The following is a 21234-nucleotide window of genomic DNA, read 5'->3' on the forward strand; positions in this document are numbered from 1 at the left end:
TGAGATCATGACCTGGTTGAAGTCGGACGCTTAACCGACTGCGCCACCCAGGCGCCCCTAAATATGTCTTTTAAAAAATGATTGCATTTCAATGAGTTTATCTAAGAACTGCAAATAATTCATCTAATCAGTATTGACCTATAAATGATCTTTCTTCCATTGCCTTTTTGAAAAGCTGGAAGTCCCAGAAAATTAACTTCTTTCCTATTTAGCCCCTATAGAGAAAGAAAGATTAAAACATGTATGTACCCTTTTCCACCCCTATGCATCCTCAGAAAAGTTCATATTAGCTGCCTATGTAAGAGTATGTGTGTACCTTTTGTAAAAGTGGATATGACATGCAGGATTGACTGTTTTTGAGGGTCTATGATGATGTATTCATAGTGTCACAGGTCAGAATTATGGTCAGCCAGTGCTGCCCTAGAGTCAGTCTAAAACACTACAAAAAAAAAATCATCTCTGAGTTAATTACTTGTCTTATTTTCATTTCTATTGAGGGAGCCCCTTGAAAACCGGTACACTATCTTATTTTTATCCCATGAATGTTCAGTATACTTGGTTAAACACCTATGGTACATATACCTTAAAAAGAGGTGGCACCATTTGCAATGACATAGATCTAGTTAGAGAGTAAAATAAGCAAAGTCAGTCAGTCAGAGAAAGACAAATACCATATGATTTGACTTATATGTTGAATTTAAGAAACAAAACAAACAAGCAAAGGGCAAAAAGAAAGAGAGAGATAAACCAAGAAACAGACTCTTAACAATAGAGAACAAACCGACGGTTACTAGAAGGGATGTAGGGGGTGAAACAGGTGATTGGGATTAAGGCGTGCACTTGTGATGATGAGCACTGGGTATTGTGTGGAAGTGTTGAATCACTGTATTGTACACTTGAAACAAATATTACACTGTATGTTAACTGGAATTTAAGTAAAAACTTTAAGGAGAGAGAGATGGGAATTAGAAGTGTGACTGCAGAGCGTTTGAAGCTGGTACCATGATGTACAATGTTGCAGTGCTGTTTGCTAATCTCAAACTAGAATATGTTAATTTTATTTACTATGTTAATACATTCTTAGGAGCACTATTTCCATTATAATTTTGATGAAGATTTTTTTTTGTCTTTGTCTTTTAGAAGACATGAATGGAGACTATAGAGGCAGAGGATTTGGACGAGGGAGGTTTCAAAGCTGGAAAAGAGGACGAGGTGGTGGGAGCTTCACAGGAAAATGGAGAGAGAGAGAACACAGACCTGACCTGAATAAAACCACGAGAAAGCATACTTCTGGTAGGGGAGGTCAAAGATTGCTCAATTTTTTTTCCTTCATGAAGGAAGCTATTTATGCTTGTCCTGCAAAGCAGTTTAACTTAAACTTCAGTCTTTGATTTGATGTTACTCCTTAAAGTAGTATTTAAGTATTAAGATCCAAAATTTTTACTGAAACCTATAACTTAACCTGTAACTACTAATATCATGTCAGTTTCTCATTATCAGAAGGAGAAGCAAATAGGAAAAAAAAAATTCTATTTCTACTAACCTAGTGCTCGCTTCAGCAGCACATTACTATTTCTATTGACTTAATATTCTATTTTTTTTAGAACAAACCTCACAGTCTTTGCTACTACAATCAACATTGGATCAGTTCATACCATATAAAGGCTGGAAGCTTTATTTCTCTGAAGGTAAAGTTACAAGTGTAAAGAGTATCACAGATTCTGTTTTCTTGTCACCGGATATTACATCTCCTATTACTATAGTACATTTGGCTTACTGATAGATAGCCCCTTCTTTAATTTTAGTTCACCCAAACAATTAAATCATGTTTATATTTAAAGAGTATTATGTTTAGAGTTTGTATCAGTTAGGAAAGCAGAAACCACAGTAGGTATTTCCAAAAGGGGACTTAATACAGTGAATTGAATATACAGTTGGAAGTCTAAAAAGAGCAAAAGGGGGGTTGCTCCTGGGTGGCTGTTGGTTGAGCCTCTGACTGTTGATTTTGGCTCAGGTCATGATTCCAGGGTCATGGGATTGAGCCTGCATCGAGCTCCACACTGAGCCTAGAGCCTGCTTAGGTCTCTCTCTCTCTCTCTCTCTCTCTCTCTCTCTCTCTCTCAAATAAAATTAAAAAAATAAATAAAGAGCAAAATGGGAACACTGTGATAAGCCCTCAGATAATAGTAACTTCCAGAAGCAGCAACCATCCTTATGGCTGAGGGAATAAAAAGTAAGAGGTTCTGAGGTTGTCAGGATGTAGGGATTCAAAGGAAGAGTTGTTGCTTCAGGTGCTCAGGGGCACCCTGAAAAGCTGTGCTTGGATCTCCAAAGGGTACTCTTCACACCTGTGCTCAGCAATGAAGCAAATGAAGCTGGTTGTTGCTGGTAACTCTGGTGGGAGGATGACACTATTGATGCTCAGAGCTGGAGGCTGGAAATTCTCTGCAGCTGGCAAGATGCTGAAAAGAATTTGAAACAAAAATAAAACCCTTCTTTCTTGCCACCTTCCAGTCTCTAACATGCCTCCAGTTGGCAGAATTTAAAGGAGTCTGGGCAGTGCACTGTGCAGATCTCAATCATAGCATCACAGAATAGAAAATAGAAGGGAGGGCTTGGAACCAAGAGAACCTACACAGGCTTGTGTAGAAACACACTTAAGGACTCTCCCTTTTTAAAAAAATTTTTTTTTCAATGTTTTTTATTTATTTTTGGGACAGAGAGAGACAGAGCATGAACGGGGGAGGGGCAGAGAGAGAGGGAGACACAGAATCGGAAACAGGCTCCAGGCTCCGAGCCATCAGCCCAGAGCCTGACGCGGGGCTCGAACTCCCGGACCGCGAGATCGTGACCTGGCTGAAGTCGGACGCTTAACCGACTGCGCCACCCAGGCGCCCCAGGACTCTCCCTTTTATAGTCAAAAATATCAGTTAACATCATAGGTTTGGAGACTAGTCTTTTCTGTGTTCTTACAGTTTTTTTCTATATGTTATATCTCTTATGAATTATGGTTTATGTGTATGTATATGTGTGTGTGTAAAGACGTGTATGTATATATGTATATATATGTGTATATATATGTACATATATATGTATATATATGTACATTTATATGTGTATATATATATGTACTCATATATGTGTATATATATATATAGGTTTTTTTCCACTGGACTGTACTGCTTTGAGGGCAAGGATCTTCCCCCTACCAGGCACTCAGTATTCATTTGGTGAATGAATGAAGTGCTTTAGAAATGTTTTTCTGTATTGAGAGTCTGTTTTTTTTTTTTTTTTTCTATCACATAGATATGTTTCTTAGGTGATGTGTCTTTTGTTGTTTTAGGATGCATTAGCCACCAACACCTGCAATATTTCCCTAGTAGTTAGACCAGAACACCAGAAGTGATTTTTAGACTGGTCCTAAAGATGGAGTTCAGCAGATGCCTTAGATTTAACCATCTATACTTCCAAACTACTTCATTGTATTGTTTCTCTGTGGAAGACCAGTTTGAAAATGTTATGGAACTTTACAGTGTAAAAGTTTTGGGACCAGAGTGAAATAGCGGCCTGTCTACCCTAATGTCAGGAAGGGATTTGACATGTGGCATTTTGGACTTGTAGAATTTACTTTGCAAAGACTGATTGTCTTTAGCTCTGTTTCTGGGTAAGAATTTCATTCAGGTGTCTAGCTTTGGCTTTATTATAATTTTCATTTTAAGCTCTATTATGTAAGCTATCTGAACTACTAGGTCCTATTAAGCGCCAAAGGTTCAGTACAAAGATTCCCAGATAGTATTGGTGCTTTTAGAGAGAAACACTTCTTATCTGCATTTAAGATTATGCAGACCTAAACTTGCTTTAGAATACTTAACTATTCCTATGTAAATATAATCAAAATGCAAAGTAATTGGAACAAGTCCTCTACCATGTGTGCAATGTTTCTTCGTCTCATGAAAAATATGCCTGTATGTGTGTGATTATTAGTGCTAATGCCATATTTGTTGGATTAGTTTACAGCAGTAGCTCTCCTTTTATTGAGAAGATTCAAGCATTTGAAAATTTTTTCACAAGGCGTATTGATTTATATGATAAGGTAAGATTCCTGTACAACAAAGCTACCAGTACACCTTTATGTGTTGTCTTCTTAAACGATGTGTTTGAGGTGCTAGTGATCAGTAGAGGCTGGAGCCAGACAGCTTTGATCTAGATCCCACCTCTGCCACTTAGCTGCAGTGTGGACTTTGGTGTATTACTTACGTTCTTTGTACCTTAGTGTTCTCATCTATCAGTTGGTCATAATAGTATTAATACCTACCACAAAGTGTTGTTAAGAGGCATAAGTAAATGAATATATTTTAAATACTGTAACTGTGCTTGGCGCAAAGCTTATTATACTCATTGTTATCACAATATAAACCTATGCTTTTTCAAAGTAATTGAATGTTTAGTTTTGATTGTTGACTTCAAAAAAGCCATCATTGTTTTCACACCTTTAATATTTTATAGGATGAAATAGAAAGAAAGGGAAGTATTTTGGTGGATTTTAAAGAACTGACAAAAGACGATGAAATGACTAAACTGGTACCAACTATAGCAAATGAGTTAAGGGATACACCTGAGAAAACTTTGGCTTGCATGGGTCTGGCAATACATCAGGTAAATATTTTTGTGTTGACTTTTGTCAAAATTTTAAAGGAAGACTTTACAGTAACAGTACATTCCCTAACAGGTAGTTTTTAGCCAACTAGAACTGAAGAATTTCAATCCTGTCCTGAAAGATAGCATTCATTCTATATACAACAGCTTATCTAAATATAACATTTATTTTAATTTACTTGAATTAGTTTAGTCTGTTAAAGATAATACAGGAATTGAAGAGCTCCTTGAAAAAATCTCATAAGGAAGATAAGACAAGGATCATGTTGTTATCAGTTATGAACTTGGAAAACAACCTCAGATTTAGGTTGTGTGGCATGGGGCAAGACTTAATCTCCCTGAGCGTCCCCATATATAAATGGAAAATAATATATGCTGTGCCTGTTTTTCTCAGGGTCAGTTGACACAACATATGTGACAGTATTATTTAGGCTGACAAATAGATAAATGCTTCTAGGTAAAGAGTTGTAAATCTCAGAACAGGAACAGATAAAATACTGGGTGCATTCAGAAAAAGTAAGACTATTGGGGAGGAATGGGAAGAGGTCAGAGGAAGACTTTGTAGAGATGCTAGGGTTATTATGGGTCTTAAAGGGGTTCTGAGAATTAGACATAGGCCAGAGGAGGTAATGGTATCCAGGCACAAGGAATAGTTAATTACAAAGATGTGTACATTGCTGGTAACCTGAGAAAGGAAACCTTGGTGTTGTCTCCAGACTCATCCCTCTCATTAGTTCTCCATATCCAAGTCACCACATTCTTTCATTCCTGTTTCTAAAACATCTCTTAAATCCATCTCTTTTCCACCCTTACTGGCCCTCCACCCTTCTTAAACCTTCATTATCTTTCCTAAATTGTTGCTATACTGGTGAAACATGATCTGTCTTCGGAAACTGGTGACTTCTTCCAAGTGAAATCCAAATCCTTTACATGGCGTTGAAGGCCTTCCATGATGTGGTTCATCTTCCTCCTCCACTTTCACTCACTACCCATTAAGCTAAGCTGAGCTCTCCCCAGAATTCTTTCAATACTCTGACCTCTTGCACATGCCGTCCCTTAACCATGGAATGCCCCTTGCATTGCATCCAGATTTTGGGGCCTAACTCCATTGTCTCTCATGTAAACCTTTCTCAGGACTGTTTTTCAAAACTTGCGTAGTATTTGTCTCTAAATCTTTATGGTCTTTATAACAATTAGAGCTATAGATGCGCATCTCATTTTCACTCTTAGATTGTCAGCATACTGCTTTGTACACAAGAGGATATTAAATATTTAATATCAAATGTCAAGGGAGTGGGTATTATATATTTCAAAAGTCATCTTTATTTTCTCTATCTTAATCACTGAATATAGAGAAGTATAAAATATGTATTCACCAGAGCCTGTTCAGGCAGTAATAGCTTTGGAGACTACTGTAAGACCTTTTAATATTAAGCTTACTTTGGACAGAAAGTAGCAGACAGGGATGCTGGAGTTTTCCAGTCCAGGGATGACAAAATCCCAGGTAAAACATAATCCACTATAAAATAAGTAGTCATAATTAAATATCAGAGTTTAAAAATAAATTAATGTTTATTTTTGAGAGAGAGACAGAGCACAAGCAAGGGAGGGGCAGAAAGAGAGGGAGACACAGAATCCAAAGCAGGCTCCGAGCTGTCAGCACAGAGCCTGACGTGGGGCTCAAACCCACAAATCATGAGATCATGACCTGAGCTGAAGTCGGATGCTTAACTGAACAAGCCACTCAGGCACCCCTTAAATATCAGAGTTTTAAAGGGCTACTAGAGTTCTGTTAATATTCTGTTCTGAACTGTTTATATTCATAAACTTCACATTTCTATAAAAGAGTTCTACTTCAAGAGTGTATTTTGTTTTCCAACTGTTTAGGTATTAACTAGGGACCTTGAAAGGCATGCAGCTGAATTACAAGCCCAAGAAGGATTGTCTAGGGATGGGGAAACAATGGTAAATGTGCCACACATTCATGCCAGGTAAGGATTTGCCGGTATTAAAGTATTATTTAGAATCTGGCATGTAAGACTGTTTGAGATTGGAAACCTCATTGTATAAAACCAGAGAAATCAGTAAAAAAGGTTGAATTCTGTGCTATCTTACTATCAAACCCAAGTAAACTCACTCAGAATTCTTCAAAGAGGTCATGACAAAAATAAATTTCCCTGCCCAAATAAGGTGATTTCCCAACCTGTACATTCCTGTAAAAATTGATTTTGGATGTATACTTATCAAGATGCTGCTATTTAAAATTTTTTTTTTTTTTTAACGTTTATTTATTTTTTGGGGACAGAGAGAGACAGAGCATGAACGGGGGAGGGGCAGAGAGAGAGGGAGACACAGAATCGGAAACAGGCTCCAGGCTCCGAGCCATCAGCCCAGAGCCCGACGCGGGGCTCGAACTCCCGGACCGCGAGATCGTGACCTGGCTGAAGTCGGACGCTTAACCGACTGCGCCACCCAGGCGCCCCAAGATGCTGCTATTTAAATTAATAATCTATGTAATACAGTAAATGGTGTGATTATATTTTGTTGAAATTACTAGGTTTCTACTAGACACAGAACAAATGGAATTCTGTTTTTCTTTAACTCATCTTTATTTAAGACTTAAAATTCTCATTAGAAGAGCTGAATAAGGTAATCACTAGGGTTTTTCTTTTTCAGAATTTATAGAAGACACTTTGTAACAGTTCTTGAAAGAGAAGAAACTCGAGTCACTTTTTTTGTTGCCAAAATTTTCCTTTTGACAGTAGTTTTTTCCTTTTTTCCCTTAGAGAACATCCAGTGGGACTAGAAGAAACGGGAACATTTAGCATTTTTTAATCTTTAAGAATGATTTAATTCTTCTGAAATTACTGATCTGTAGGGATGCTATGGTTGGAGAATTCCACAGTTGCTCCTAAAAGGAAGTTGTGAAGATACAGATAACTTCCACTATTGGCTTATTGTAAATTCATAGATAAATACATTCTTGTTTTTGTTTTTAGGGTCTATAACTATGAGCCCTTGACACAGCTCAAGAATGTCCGAGCAAATTACTATGGAAAATATATCGCTCTGCGAGGGACAGTGGTTCGTGTCAGTAACATAAAGCCTCTGTGCACTAAGATGGCTTTTCTTTGTGCTGCATGTGGAGAAGTTCAGGGTTTTCCTCTTCCAGATGGAAAATATAATCTTCCCACAAAGGTAATATGTTATTTACCTACTTAATTATGTATCTTGGTAGAGAAGGCAAATCAGTTTACAGAAAACATTTCCCAGTGTTTCTGAGCACAGAGCTTATTCTTACTTATTTTCAGTTTTTAAATTATGAAATACTTCAGGGTACAGAAAATAAACCAATAAAGCATTCCTCTAATCATCACCCAGAATTTTGCATATTGCCAGCTCCAGTTATATTTTTAAAGATCTAGAGCATTATGGATGTGATTAGTGTCTCTTTTGTGCCCCCTCGCTTCTACAGTTCCCAGAGGCAGTCATTATCCTAAAGTTAATGTGTATCCTTTCCATTCATATTTCTATATTTTGACTTAATAGGTTTGACAATGATGTGTTCCTTTTATCTTTATTGACTTTAGACTATAGATTTTAAAGCCATAGAAAAGTCGAGAGAATAATATCTATAGAGCCACCGTTATGAGTTGACAGATATTAATGTTTTGTGATTTAAGCTTAATTTTTTAAGCATAAAATACTAAGTATTAGAGTTAAAGTTGAAATCTCTCTATTGCCCTCCCCAGTTCCATTCACTTTTTTCATCCTTAGAGGCAGCCACTCTTCGGAAATAGGCATAAATTCTTCAAATCTGCATTCTTGTACCTGACAGTATGTGTAAGGTTTGTTTTGTGTGTGTTTATGTGAATGGTATATTGAATGTAACATTCTGCAACTTTTTTTTCACTTGGTTATTTTGGAGTTTACCTATCTTAACACATACCTAATTCTTTTATCTTTACCGTTGTGGAGTACCCCATTGAATGAATAGCGATTGTTTATCCATTCTCCTGGTGGACGTTTGTGTTGCTTCCGGTTTTTTACAACTACATACGATGCTGCAGAAAACATTCGTGTACATATCTCTGTAGCAGAGGAATTTCTCAGTTCTGGGATAAGCTTATTGTTAACTATTAGAGGTTGCCAAACGACTTGTCAGAGTGTTGGTCCCAGTTTACACCTCTGCTGGAGTGTTAAACAATTACCATTTCTCTGTATTTTCACTAACACTTGGTATTATTAGCCTTTTTAAATGTTGTCATTCTGGTGGGGTAAATGGTATTTCATTTTTAATATGAATTTCTACTATTTCTGTTACAGTTGAACATCTTTTCACATCTTTATTGGCCATTCAGTTTCCTTCTTTATTGAATTTTCTGTTTATGTTTTCTGCTTATTTTTCTGTTTATACTATTGATAAGAGTTTTTTATTAATTCTAGATAATAATCTTGATGATATACATTATAGATATCTTCTCCCAGTATTTGGTTTATCTTTTAACTTTGTGGTATATTTTTTGTTCTATAGTTTTAAATTTTGACAGGGCTAAAGTGATTGTTTTTTTTCCCTTATGACTTTTACTTTTTATGCCCTTCTTAAAAAGGCGTTCTTCACTCGAGCATTATCAACATTTCTCTTATGTTCCCTTTTAATACTTCTAGGTCATATTTTTTATATTTAGATTTTTGTTCATCAGGAATTTAATCTTGGGAATGGCATAAAGCTAAGGATCTAATTTTATTCTTTTAGGTGAAAAGCCAGTTGTCACCATTTATTAATTAAGCCCTCTATTCCTACTGACGTGTATTGCTTCTTCTGTGGTTCACTGTGCTTTTATAGACATGTGACTCTTTCATTTCACTGGTCCTATCCCAGCTCTATACAATCTTACTTTTACTGATCTCATTAAAACTTTTGATAAGGCAGGGAGACTTACCATACCTATTCTTATTTTCCAGGGTTGCCTCTACCAACCTTAGACTTTAATAAATTTAACATTTATTACATTTTTACACAAATTGAAATTTGTAGGATTTTCTTCTTTTACAAGAAGAACAAGATGTGTTAGATTCAGCTATTGGTTCTTTTTTAAAATATATTTTCTTAATATTTATTTATTTAGGTGGGGGGCATGTGCATGAGGAAAGGATGCACAGAGAGAGAGAGGGAGAGGGAGAGAATGAATTCCAAGCAGGCTCTGTGCTGTCAGTGCAGAGCCATAAATGGGGTTTGATCTCACGAATGATACAATCATGGCCTGAACTGAAATCAGGAGTTGATTGCTTAACCAAATGAGCCACCCAGTCACCCCTCAGCTATTGGTTCTGGGTAATCAGTGGTGTTGGTAAATGGGTGTCACCTACTATTCGTCTGGGCTTAAGGTTCAGGCTCTGCCTTTAGCTCTTAGGCCAAAATTTAAATGCTGATTTATTGGATATTTACCGTACACCACGTTTGGTCAAGATACTTCCATGCCCTCTAGTATCGTGGGTGGTAATGCTGACCTGTAGGATGAGCGCTAGTGTGAAGAGGTTCTGCTTGTGTCTGAACTTTGGTGAACTGAAGCACTCAGAAAAATTATTGTTCCAGGAGATCCCTGTTTCAGTCACTATTACTGCATAACAAATCTCCCTAAAACTTAGTGGCTTAAAATGACAACAATCATTTAATTACTTCTCATGGTTTCTGTCAGTTCGAAAACTTAGTGGCTTAAAATAACAACAGTCATTTAATTACTTCTCATGGTTTCTGTCAGTTCGAAGTTCAGAAGAACTGCTTGCTGGGTAGTTCTGCCCCTGGGTCTCTTATGGAGTTGTAGTCCAATGGTGGCTGGAGCTGAACAGCGAGGGGCTGCAGTGGCTGGGGGCTGGGGTAGCTGGGGGCTGGCTGGGCATCTCTCCTCCAAGTGGTCTCTCCGGGCTGGTTTTGGTTTCTCACTCAAAGTATGACAGCTTGGGATACTCATTCTGCACACATGGCTGCTGACAGCTTCAAGAGACAGACATCTAGCTCTCAGGAAGAAATGGCTTTGGCTCTTTTGAGCTAGCCTTAGAAGTCAGGCAGCATCACTTCTATCACATTCTGTTGGTTACAAAGTGAGTCATAAGCCTGTCCAGATTCCAAAAAGGGGAAATTAGACTCCATCTCTTGATGGGGGAGTGGTAAGGTTCTAGAAAGGCTCTTGGAGAGATATTGTTGCAGTCATATTTGGAACTGGCCAATCTGTGGCACGATCTGTGAATTTATAAATGCATCTTGGGGTCCAAATAGCCAACAAGTGACTTGTAAAAACTTGAACACAACTCACATGGTGAAGACTGCCTTTGTGGTACAATAAACATTATATAAACAGAGCACAAGGAAGTGAGATAGGAGATCTAGGGATTAAGGAAGACCTAGGAAGCCTTTGGAAAAGGGGAGGATTAGGGCTGGGTACGTGGGACTGCATGTGAGAGGGCATTCTAAGATCAGGAGGCTACATGGGCACAAAGGAAGGAAGGAATGCTTAGTGTGAGAGGCTTGTGAGGAGCCTTGCACACCCACAGCAGAAAGAATAAGAGCAGTAATCAAGAGGGACCAGCTGCAAAAGTACCTCTAAAGCTTGTGATACAGAATTGATACAGAAGGAAATAGAAAGTCATTAAGCTCTTCGTGCATTTTACTTTAACACCATCCTGAGACCAACTTAAAACAATGTTAAATGAAGCATTTTAACTTGAATTTTCCTGAGATGTGATTGTAGTTTATTAAAATCTGGATGTGAATTAATCTTGTTGCAGTGTCCTGTGCCCATATGTCGAGGGAGGTCATTCACTGCTCTCCGTAGCTCTCCTCTCACGGTTACGATGGACTGGCAGTCAATCAAGTAAGCAGTCAGACTATTAAATAAAACACAAGTTTTAGATCTCTCATACTGCCAAGTAAATCTATAATATTCCTGTATTGTACTGTGATTCTTATCTGTAGTCAGGGATACAGTGTATAGTAAAAGATTTATTTCATTAAGAGTTTGTCTTGAAATGATAATTGCCTTTATTTGAAATTTGTTGCATATCAGATTCCAGAAAGGATTTAAAGTGCAAGTATCATATCCTTTTGCTATTGAGCAATAGTTCATTTTGTTTCTCATTTATGTGATTCATTGAACTGGATGTAGGCCATCAAAGCTATATAATTTTCTTTCCATAATGAGCTATGAAAGAAGCATTGTTTAGAAATTTAAAATAAAGAATCCCTTAGAAATGGCATGTTTCATGTTCTCACTATCCATGACACATTTTACTATAGGTTTTTATTTTTAAGCTGTTTTTTGCAGGTTGTGTGTGTGTGTGTGTGTGTGTGTGTGTAGGGGGGTATATTTTTAACCCAACAATTTATTCTATTTTATCTGGCTGTAGTCCCATACGTAACTCATCCCTTGAAGTCAGAGTGCTACCCAGGAAACCTGGCTAAAACAGGAGAGAGATGGTTTTTAAAAAAAACTAAGAACCTAGAGAGAAGTGAGGTAGATTGCTACCAAGCCCTGTCCTAACTTTACCTCCTTCTGTTCTGTAAAAACTAAGACCAATATGTACAATAATTAACTGTATACTATGTTGAGATCTTCACAAACACACTTTTACAGTAGAAGAAAGGCTTAAAAATTTTTTTTTACATTTTATTTTTTTAATGTTTGTTTATTTTTGAGAAAGACAGAATGTGAGCTGGGGAGGGGCAGAGAGAGAGAGGAAGACACAGAATCCAAAGCAGGCTCCAGGCTCTGAGCTGTCAGCACAGAGCCCGACGTGGGGCTCAAACCCACAAATTGTGAGATCATGACCTGAGCCAATGTCAGATACTTAACTGAATGAGCCACCCAGGCGCCTCTACATTTTATTTTTAAAAAGTTTAATTCTGGCATTGGTAACATACAGTGTTATATTAGTTAGTATATATTAGTGATTGCTCGGCACTCATCACAAGAAGTGTGCTGTTAATCACCTTCACCTATTTCACCCATCCCGCAAATCCCCTCCCCTCTGGTAGTCAACAGTTCTTTGGAGTTAGGAGTCTGGATTTTGGATTGTCCCTTTTTTTCTTTATTCATTCCCCTCCCAACCCCCCCCCCCCATATTCTACATATGTGTGGTATTTGTCTTTCTCTGATTGACTTATTTCACTTAGCATTATACCCTCTAGCTCCATCCATGCTGTTGCAAATGGCAAGAATTCATTCTTTTTTGTGGCTGTATTTAAGACTCTTGAACGTGATCTTGTGCTCTTTCAGTGTACAGATGTGCAAAGAAAGTCTGTAGGACTTTCACCACTGAGGGGGTAATGAGGGCCTCAGAGGAGCTCTAAGGTTCATAATAGGATAGGTGCACACAAGATCCAGGGTAATTTAATTATTTGAACAAAATCTCTTTGCTTTCTGGTAAAAATAGCAGACAAGAAAATAGGCTTAAATATTTTAATTAGGTTTGAATGATGATCTCTTGATATTAGGAAATCAAACTTAGGGATGCCATTTACATCCTTTTCTTGAATTTTTAAAAGTAAGATGTTGCTAAAGTTCATTTTGAATGAGTTATAGTAAAAATTTATTAGTATGATATTAACTTACATTATTGTTTTATTCTGTCAACATGTAGATCTATAAAATGACTATCTGCCCTAAGCTCTTCCTGCCATTAATAGTAAATTCAATTTCATTTTTTCTGAAACTTAGCTTGGGATGGCCATAAAAAATTAAATTATTGTTTCTGAGCTAGTCATTGAAATATCTGAATGAGTCAAGGTGAAAGCCTTACAAAGGCCTTGCTATTGAAACAGTCCCAGTTCTGGGGGCTTATCTGTTGAAAACAGTCACAGTATGTGAAGAAATAGCTTGCTGAAAGTATGTTTTCATAGTGTTGATTTTTTTTTTTTTTTAATCGGGAGCAGCTTAAACATCTGAAGAAAATATTATAAATAAGAGGGTACAGAGGATTATTGTATAACCATTAACTATGATGTTGCAGGAGAATATTTTGAAATGACATCAAAAATGTTTACAGTGTTTTTAGTAATAAAGCAGGTCGCAGAATGTTATCTATTGTACATTACTGACTTTGTTTAAAAACATACACTGGTGAACTTTAGCCTCTACTACAAAGCTGTAATCATCAAGACAGCATGGTATTGGCACAAAAACAGACACATAGACCAATGGAATAGAGCAGAGACCCCAGAATTGGACCCACAAATGTACGGCCAACTAATCTTTGACAAAGCAGGAAAGAGTATCCAATGGAAAAAAGACAGTCTCTTTAACAAATGTTGCTGGGAGAACTGGACAGCAACATGCAGAAGAATGAAACTAGACCACTTTCTTACACCATTCACAAAAATAAACTCAAAGTGGATGAAGGACCTGAATGTGAGACAGGAAACCATCAAAACCCTAGAGGAAAAAGCAGGAAAAAACCTCTTTGACCTCAGCCACAGCAATTTCTTACTTGACACATCTCCAAAGGCAAAGGAATTAAAAGCAAAAATGAACTATTGGGACCTCAGCAAGATGAAAAGCTTCTGCACTGCAAAGGAAACAATCAACAAAACTAAAAGGCAAACAATGGAATGGGAAAAGATATTTGCAAATGACATATTGGATAAAGGGCTAGTATCCAAAATCTATAAAGAAATAACCAAAGTCCAAACCCAAAAAACAAATAATCCAGTGAAGAAATGGACAGCAGACATGAATAGACACTTTTCTAAAGAAGACATCCAGATAGCCAACAGACACATGAAAAGATGCTCAATGTCACTCCCCATCAGGGAAATACAAATCAAAACCACACTGAAATACCACTTCACGCCAGTCAGAGTGGCTAAAATGAACAAATCAGGACACTACAGATGCTGGAGAGGATGTGGAGAAACAGGAACCCTCTTGCACTGTTGATGGGAATGCAAACTGGTGCAGCTGCTCTGGAAAACAGTGTGGATATTCCTCAAAAAATTAAAAATAGATCTACCCTATTACCCACCAATAGCACTGCTAGGAATCTACCCAAGGGATACAGGAGTGCTGATGTATAAGGGCACTTGTACCCCAGTGTTTATGGCAGCACTTTCAACAATAGCCAAATTATGGAAAGAGCCTAAATGTCCTTCAACTGATGAATGGATAAAGAAGATGTGGTTTATATATACAATGGAATACTACTTGGTAATGAGAGAGAATGAAATCTGGCCATTTGTAGCAATGTGGATGGAACTGGAGAATATTATGCTAAGTGAAGTAAGTCAGGCAGAGAAAGATACCACATGTTTTCACTCATAAGTGGATCCTGAGAAACTTAACAGAACCATGGGGGCGGGGAAGGGGGGAAAATGTTACAGAGAGGGAGGGAGGCAAATCAAAAGAGACTCTTAAATACAGAGAACAATCTGAGGGTTGATGGGGGGTGGGGGAGAGGGGAAAGTAGGTGATGGGCATTGAGGAGGGCACCTGTTGGGATGAGCACTGGGTATTGTATGGAAACCAATTTGACAATAAATTTCATATATTAAGAAAAAAAAAAGGAAACCAGTTTGACAATAAATTATATTTAATATAAAAAAAACATACACTGGTGAGAAATACAAACACGTTGAGAGTATACTGTCTAGGAAGTAAGATTGGAGTAATTGTTATTTTCTTCTTTATGTTTATCTGTGTTTTAATAAGAAAAGTTTAAATGTCTAATTTTTTAGAGCAAGGCATCCTTAGCATGTTGTGTCATTCTGAGACTTCTCATTGCAGTCTGCTAGTGTTTGTGTATTGAGGGTGAAGGTGCAGGGTTGGTGGTGGTAAAGATGGAGGAGAATCCCGAGTAAGGGTCCTTGCTCTATTTTTATTAGGATCAGGAGGCTTACAAATGTGATGGGAGTGCACAAAGAGACAATGAAATCATGAACATTAACTCATGGGCGTGAGAGAAATGGGGTTTTGAAGATATGCGGTGTTAGGGGTTTGGGCTAATACAAAACAAAGTCCTGGCACCAGGCAGAAGGTTGTTTACAGTAGATGTGAGGCCCCACCTCTGTTTACCTAAACTGGTCTAGGGGACAAGAAAGACAGAGCATGCTACGTCAGGGTCAACAAGGCACCTCTCTTTAACTAATTAGCTCCTGTCTGGGCAACTTCGCCCTGCAGCAGTCCATAGCCCTATTTACCAGTTTACCTAATTTATTCCTTCCTTCCTGTGAAAGCAGCTTTCTGCTATTGTACTAAGTTGGGGGGGGGGGCGTTTCCACTCTGAACACCTAATCTTTTTAACTCATCCTCATCCTGAGATTCCCTATTCCTATACCTTTGTCCTATATTGGGACCTTTGCCCCGCTTTACTTATACTGGGGCCTTTGCCCTGTTTACCTAATCTTATTTACCTAAATTGTTTACTCAAACTTGGGTGTGTACATCCTATGGATTTCTAATTCTTTATGCCTTGTTAACCTATCAATGCAAGCTCAGGGAATTCCTAAGCTTATTCCCCACAGTAAAAAGTAATGGTAAAAAGGGAATTTTAAAAGCAAGAGAAAACAAGACAGTTACATACAAAGGAAACCCCATAAGGTTATCAGCTGATTTTTCAACAGAAACTTTCCAGTCCTATCTTTTTTTAGAGCCACAATTCAACTCACTGTAATTATGAAAGAAGTTTGAGAATTAAAAATAATTGGTAGTAGCCCAAGTGTCCATTGATAGACAAATAGATAACAAAGATGTGGTGTGTGTGTGTGTGCGTGCGCGCGCGTACGTGTATTTACTCATATAACAGTATGTTACTCAGCCATAAAAATGAATGAGATCTTGCCATTTGCAACAATATGGATAGATCTAGATGGTATAATGGTAATTGAAATAAGACAGAAAGAGAAATACCATATAATTTCCCTCATATGTGGAATTTAAGGAAGAAAAGAAAAGAACAAAGGAAAAACGAGATAAATGAAAAAACAGACTCTTAACTGTAGAGAACAAACTGATGATTACCAAAAGGGAGGGAGGTAGGAAAATGGGTAAAATAGGTGACAAGGATTAAGAATATACTTAATCATGATGAGCACTGAGTAATGTATAGAATTGTTGAATCACTCTATTATATACCTGAAACTAATATAACACTGTGTTATAAATGTATGTTATCTATACTGGAATTCGCAGGGGGGTGGGGTGGGGCGGGTGGGGTGGGGAGCCAGGAACATACCACAAATGCCAGCCTGACAAGTGTTGGGCTTTCAAAGCCATGGTCGGTTTAAAGCTTTTCCCATCATGTGCCAATAAAAATCCTATTGACCCAGAAGATTTTATGAAGTCACTATGGAAGCTGTCTAGATGGCCCTGTGGAACGAAAAAATACATGTGCCACTGGCTTCATCAAATGAGCCCCCTCAGTGGTCATTCCCAGGGCCTGGGAGGCCAAGTTGCACTTCCAGGGGCAGATACTGATTCAGTTGGTGTAAAGAAGACAGATGAGAGGCCCTGAGCTACTGATCTCTTGCTGTACAATTAAACTGGAATATGAGTGTGGCAAAAAAAAAAAAAAAAGTTTTAAGGTAATGCATGTAAATGTTTTTAAAAACTCAATCAATAGGGGTGCCTGGGTGACTCGGTTGGTTGAGCATTTGACTCTTGATTTCAGCCCAGGTCATTATCCCAGGGTTGTGGGATTGAGCTTCACATTGGGCTCCACACTGAGCATGGAGTCTGCTTAAGATTCTCTCTCTCTCCCTCTAGCCCAATCCCCTGCTTGCATGCTCTTGCTGTCTCTAAAAAAAAAAAAAACAGAAAACCTTCAATCGGTATAGAAGGCCACAGTTCCCACAATTTCTCGTCTTATACAGAATTTAGATGACACCCTTGTATGCCTTCCTTCCTTCACTTTACTCACGCACTTTCTGTGAATCATGGACGTTAGAGACGATGTGCTTGCTTTTACTTCTCAGCTATGATGTTAATTTTACATTGTCAAGAGTTACTTCTGTTTTCCTATCATAACTGTCTTCTTTGTTTAATTTATAGTTTATATCTAACAAAAACAAGAGCATTTACATTTTTATGATCAACTTTGTTCAACAAAGAACCAAGGAAGGTGATCAAATGCTAAGAAAAGGAAATGTAATTTATATCACTGGGATGTGTTTTTCATGTGTTCTGCCCCTTAAAGGAAATGATCCAAGCATCAAAATCAAAATGAATTCTCTTTCCTTATACTCCCCTAAATTATCCCCTATTTTAATGTGCTTCATGTTTGGACTGTAACTTTGTTATTTAGCACTTTTGAAATCTTTTTGTCTATGGTGTTCTGAAGCAGTGAGAGTACATCTAAATGTGACATCATCCTGTTTTCTCTGTTTATATATGTTTTTCTTTTGACGCTCCCAATTAGATACATCCATTGGATTGTTCATCTGTCTTTTAACTTTTTTTCTTTTTAACTTCCATTTTCTAGTTTTCTTTGGCTTTTTCTAGTTTCTCTCCTATTAATATTTGATTTTTAGAAACATTGTAGTTTTGTAGAAAAATTGTAGTTTTCCTGATCTCACACTTATTTTCCAGTAGGTGCCTTTTTATAGGTGTTTATTCTTGTTTTATGGTGTAAGATTTTCTCAAAAACCCATAGGCAGCTTTTTGTTTGTTTCTAATTCTCTTCTCCCTAAATTATTGCTGTTTCATGATGAAATATCTGATGAGCAATGAGACGTTAGTTGGAGTAGGTAGGGTGGGTTTCCTTTGCCATTTTGTGGATTGGAGTTTCTCTTCATGAGGCTTCCCCCCTGGATAAGAAGGTAGGGATTCCAACTAACAGATTTTACTATGTGAATGTGTTTTTGAATTGCAGTTGGGCTTCTCATATGCCAGAATAAGGAGGCTTTATTCTGGAACTCTGATACCCTCACTAGATGCCATAGCTCCCCACACAGAGTAGATGGATCCATTTCTTTAGCACAGTGCTGTGGTTTTTGCCAAACAGTAAAGCCTGGTTTGCTGGGATGCCCTCATTCTTTCCCTACCCCCATCCACCCACCTACCAAAAAATTATCAACAGTTCTGTGACTTGTCTTTCAGTTGATTTTCCTGTTTCGTTTCAGCCATCCACTCCTACTCTCCATTCCTGCCGACTACAACCTAGAAGCCTCTCAAGGGCTCTGCTGAGAATATTGGCTCCCACTTCTCTTGTACTGTTGTAACTTTTTCCTGTGTGTATTCTGGACTTCGTTTTGTTTTATCCATTAATACTTTCCCACTTGCTGTTTTCTAAAATTTCAAGATCTCTTGTTTATCAGTAACACCTCTGCACACCTAAAAACTTCTCTTTATTTATTTAATGACTGCCATTTTGGTGGACATTTTGGAGAGAGGCTAGGCAAGTGTATATACTCATCCCGCCATTCTTTTTAATTTTTTTTTAAGTTTATTTTGAGAGAGAGAGAGAGAGAGAGAGAGAGAGAGAGAGGGCAGTGGAGTGGCAGGGAGAGAGGGAGAGAGAGAATCCCAAGCAAACTCCACACCAGCAGCACTGAGTGTGATTGGGGCTTGTGATCTGAACCGAAATCAAGGGATGCTTAACTGACTGAGCCACCCAGGTGCCCCTCATCCTGCATTCTTAATTGGAGACAGCTGAATTAATTTTAGATACATTATTGAATTTTTTTTTTTTTATTTTTACTACTCTGCCCTTTAGCTCAGTACCTTGTGGATTCCAAATAGTTGACATGTTGAAGAAATGACTTAAAGTCAGTACATAAACTGACTGAAAATTGTTTAAATTTTTAGAATCCAGGAGCTGATGTCTGATGATCAGCGAGAAGCTGGTCGGATTCCACGAACAATAGAGTGTGAACTTGTTCATGATCTTGTGGATAGCTGTGTCCCAGGAGACACAGTGACTATTACTGGAGTTGTCAAAGTCTCAAATGCTGAAGAAGGTATGGTATAACTCTTCTCATTTTGATTGTCCCTCAATAATTTGTTAGCAGTCATCTTTTTTCTTTTTAAGGTACTTTTGAATCTACACTAGTATAGGGAAGGCTTGTTTCTTACACAGGTGAAACTTTTCCTTCAAAATAAAGATTTGTAGCTTATTGTGCCTTTCTTTTACATGCTATTCAAGTGTTTGTAGGGAAAATGAAAATACCAATTATTGTACTTCATGCTTTGAAATTTACAGGTTCTCGAAATAAGAATGACAAATGCATGTTCCTTTTGTACATTGAAGCAAATTCTGTTAGCAATAGCAAAGGACAGAAAACAAAGACTTCTGAGGATGGGTGTAAGCATGGAGCACTGATGGAGTTTTCACTTAAAGACCTTTATGCCATCCAAGAGATTCAAGCTGAAGAAAACCTGTTTAAACTCATTGTCAAGTATGTATGAGGTTATCCGAAATTTTATTATGTATATGCACCATAGGGGTGCTCTTGGCTACTAGTAAGAAAAAAAACTAGTCAAAATGGTTGCAAATTACAATTCATAGGTCAAATCCAGCTAACTGCCAATTTTTATATGGCCCATAAGCTAAGAATGGTTTCTGTATTTTGCAATGGCTGAAAAAAAAAAGAATATTTCATGACACACAAAATTATATGAAATTCAAATTTCACTGCCTGTAACTAAACTTTTATTGGAACACAGCCACAGTCATTCATTTATGTAGAGTCTGGCTGCTTTCCAGCTGCAGTGACAGAGCTGAGTAGTTGTAACAGAGAATGGCTCACAGATATTTACTGTCTGTTCCTCTGTAGAAAAGTTTGCTGATTTCTAGTTTTATCCATAAAGAAAATTTACTATCTCACACAGGAAGTTAGTTACTCAACAGAAGAGTGATGGGACTATGAATTCCAGTCACTTCAATTAGTGGTATGTCAGGGGTTGTTTGTTTACTTTTAAAAAGGAAGAGAGATACCACATAGAAGTCACTTACTTCAATAAGTATTTCATAATATTCTTTTATTTCCATGTTTTTGCCATGTAGTAGAGAAGAAGCAAAGTAGAGGCATTTTTGCTTTAGTGGTTAAGAGGTTTTTTTTGTTTTTTTTTTTTTTTTAAGATAAATCTAAGTTAGAATCCTTCTTCAACCACTTAACTTCCAGTGTGGTTGGATGCATGTTACTTATTATCGCCTTGAGTTTTATCTTCCTAAAATAGAAATAATTCCTGTCTCAGAAGGTTGTACCAAAGATTAAATGAAATTCAATAATATATTTAATTTAATTAACACAACATGCTGTTATTTTAAAACATTGACAATTTTTTGGACAGTTTTGAAGAAACAGAAGAAACAAGAGAGACTGAAAATTGGATATACCTAAGGGTGGTGAAGATCTGAGGTTTTGAAATGCGTTGCATTTTCCTTCACCTAGGCTTAGGACACTTTAGAGAATTTGACTCTTTTTGCCTTGAATATGTTAATTAACCAACTAAGAAAAGTACGCAGTTCCTCAGGGGATTCTTTGTCCCTAAACCCTCAGAGACTTCCTGTGAATGGGTAGCCATCCAGACCCACCCTGGGAGAGGAGGTACTCTGAGCTGAAGGGGGTGTGATCTGCGGATCAGTGACTGT

General features: G+C 37.6%; 1 protein-coding gene across 5 annotated transcripts in view; it reads left to right on the forward strand.

Annotated features, from left to right (window-relative positions):
• Positions 1-21234, forward strand: part of MCM8 (minichromosome maintenance 8 homologous recombination repair factor) — a 57609-nt gene that overhangs the window by 4598 nt on the left and 31777 nt on the right. For all 5 annotated transcript variants that reach the window (XM_040447639.1, XM_040447640.1, XM_040447641.1 and 2 more), the window contains exons 2-10: positions 1141-1293; positions 1605-1688; positions 4011-4093; positions 4507-4656; positions 6544-6647; positions 7656-7854; positions 11443-11528; positions 19449-19600; positions 19843-20038. In XM_040447639.1, coding sequence (XP_040303573.1) covers positions 1141-1293; positions 1605-1688; positions 4011-4093; positions 4507-4656; positions 6544-6647; positions 7656-7854; positions 11443-11528; positions 19449-19600; positions 19843-20038 — 1207 coding nt within the window. The remainder of the gene's footprint in view (positions 1-1140; positions 1294-1604; positions 1689-4010; positions 4094-4506; positions 4657-6543; positions 6648-7655; positions 7855-11442; positions 11529-19448; positions 19601-19842; positions 20039-21234) is intronic.

This window comes from Herpailurus yagouaroundi, unplaced genomic scaffold (genome assembly GCF_014898765.1).
Source record: "Herpailurus yagouaroundi ecotype Mexico unplaced genomic scaffold, PumYag 196, whole genome shotgun sequence".
Lineage (NCBI taxonomy): Eukaryota > Metazoa > Chordata > Mammalia > Carnivora > Felidae > Herpailurus > Herpailurus yagouaroundi.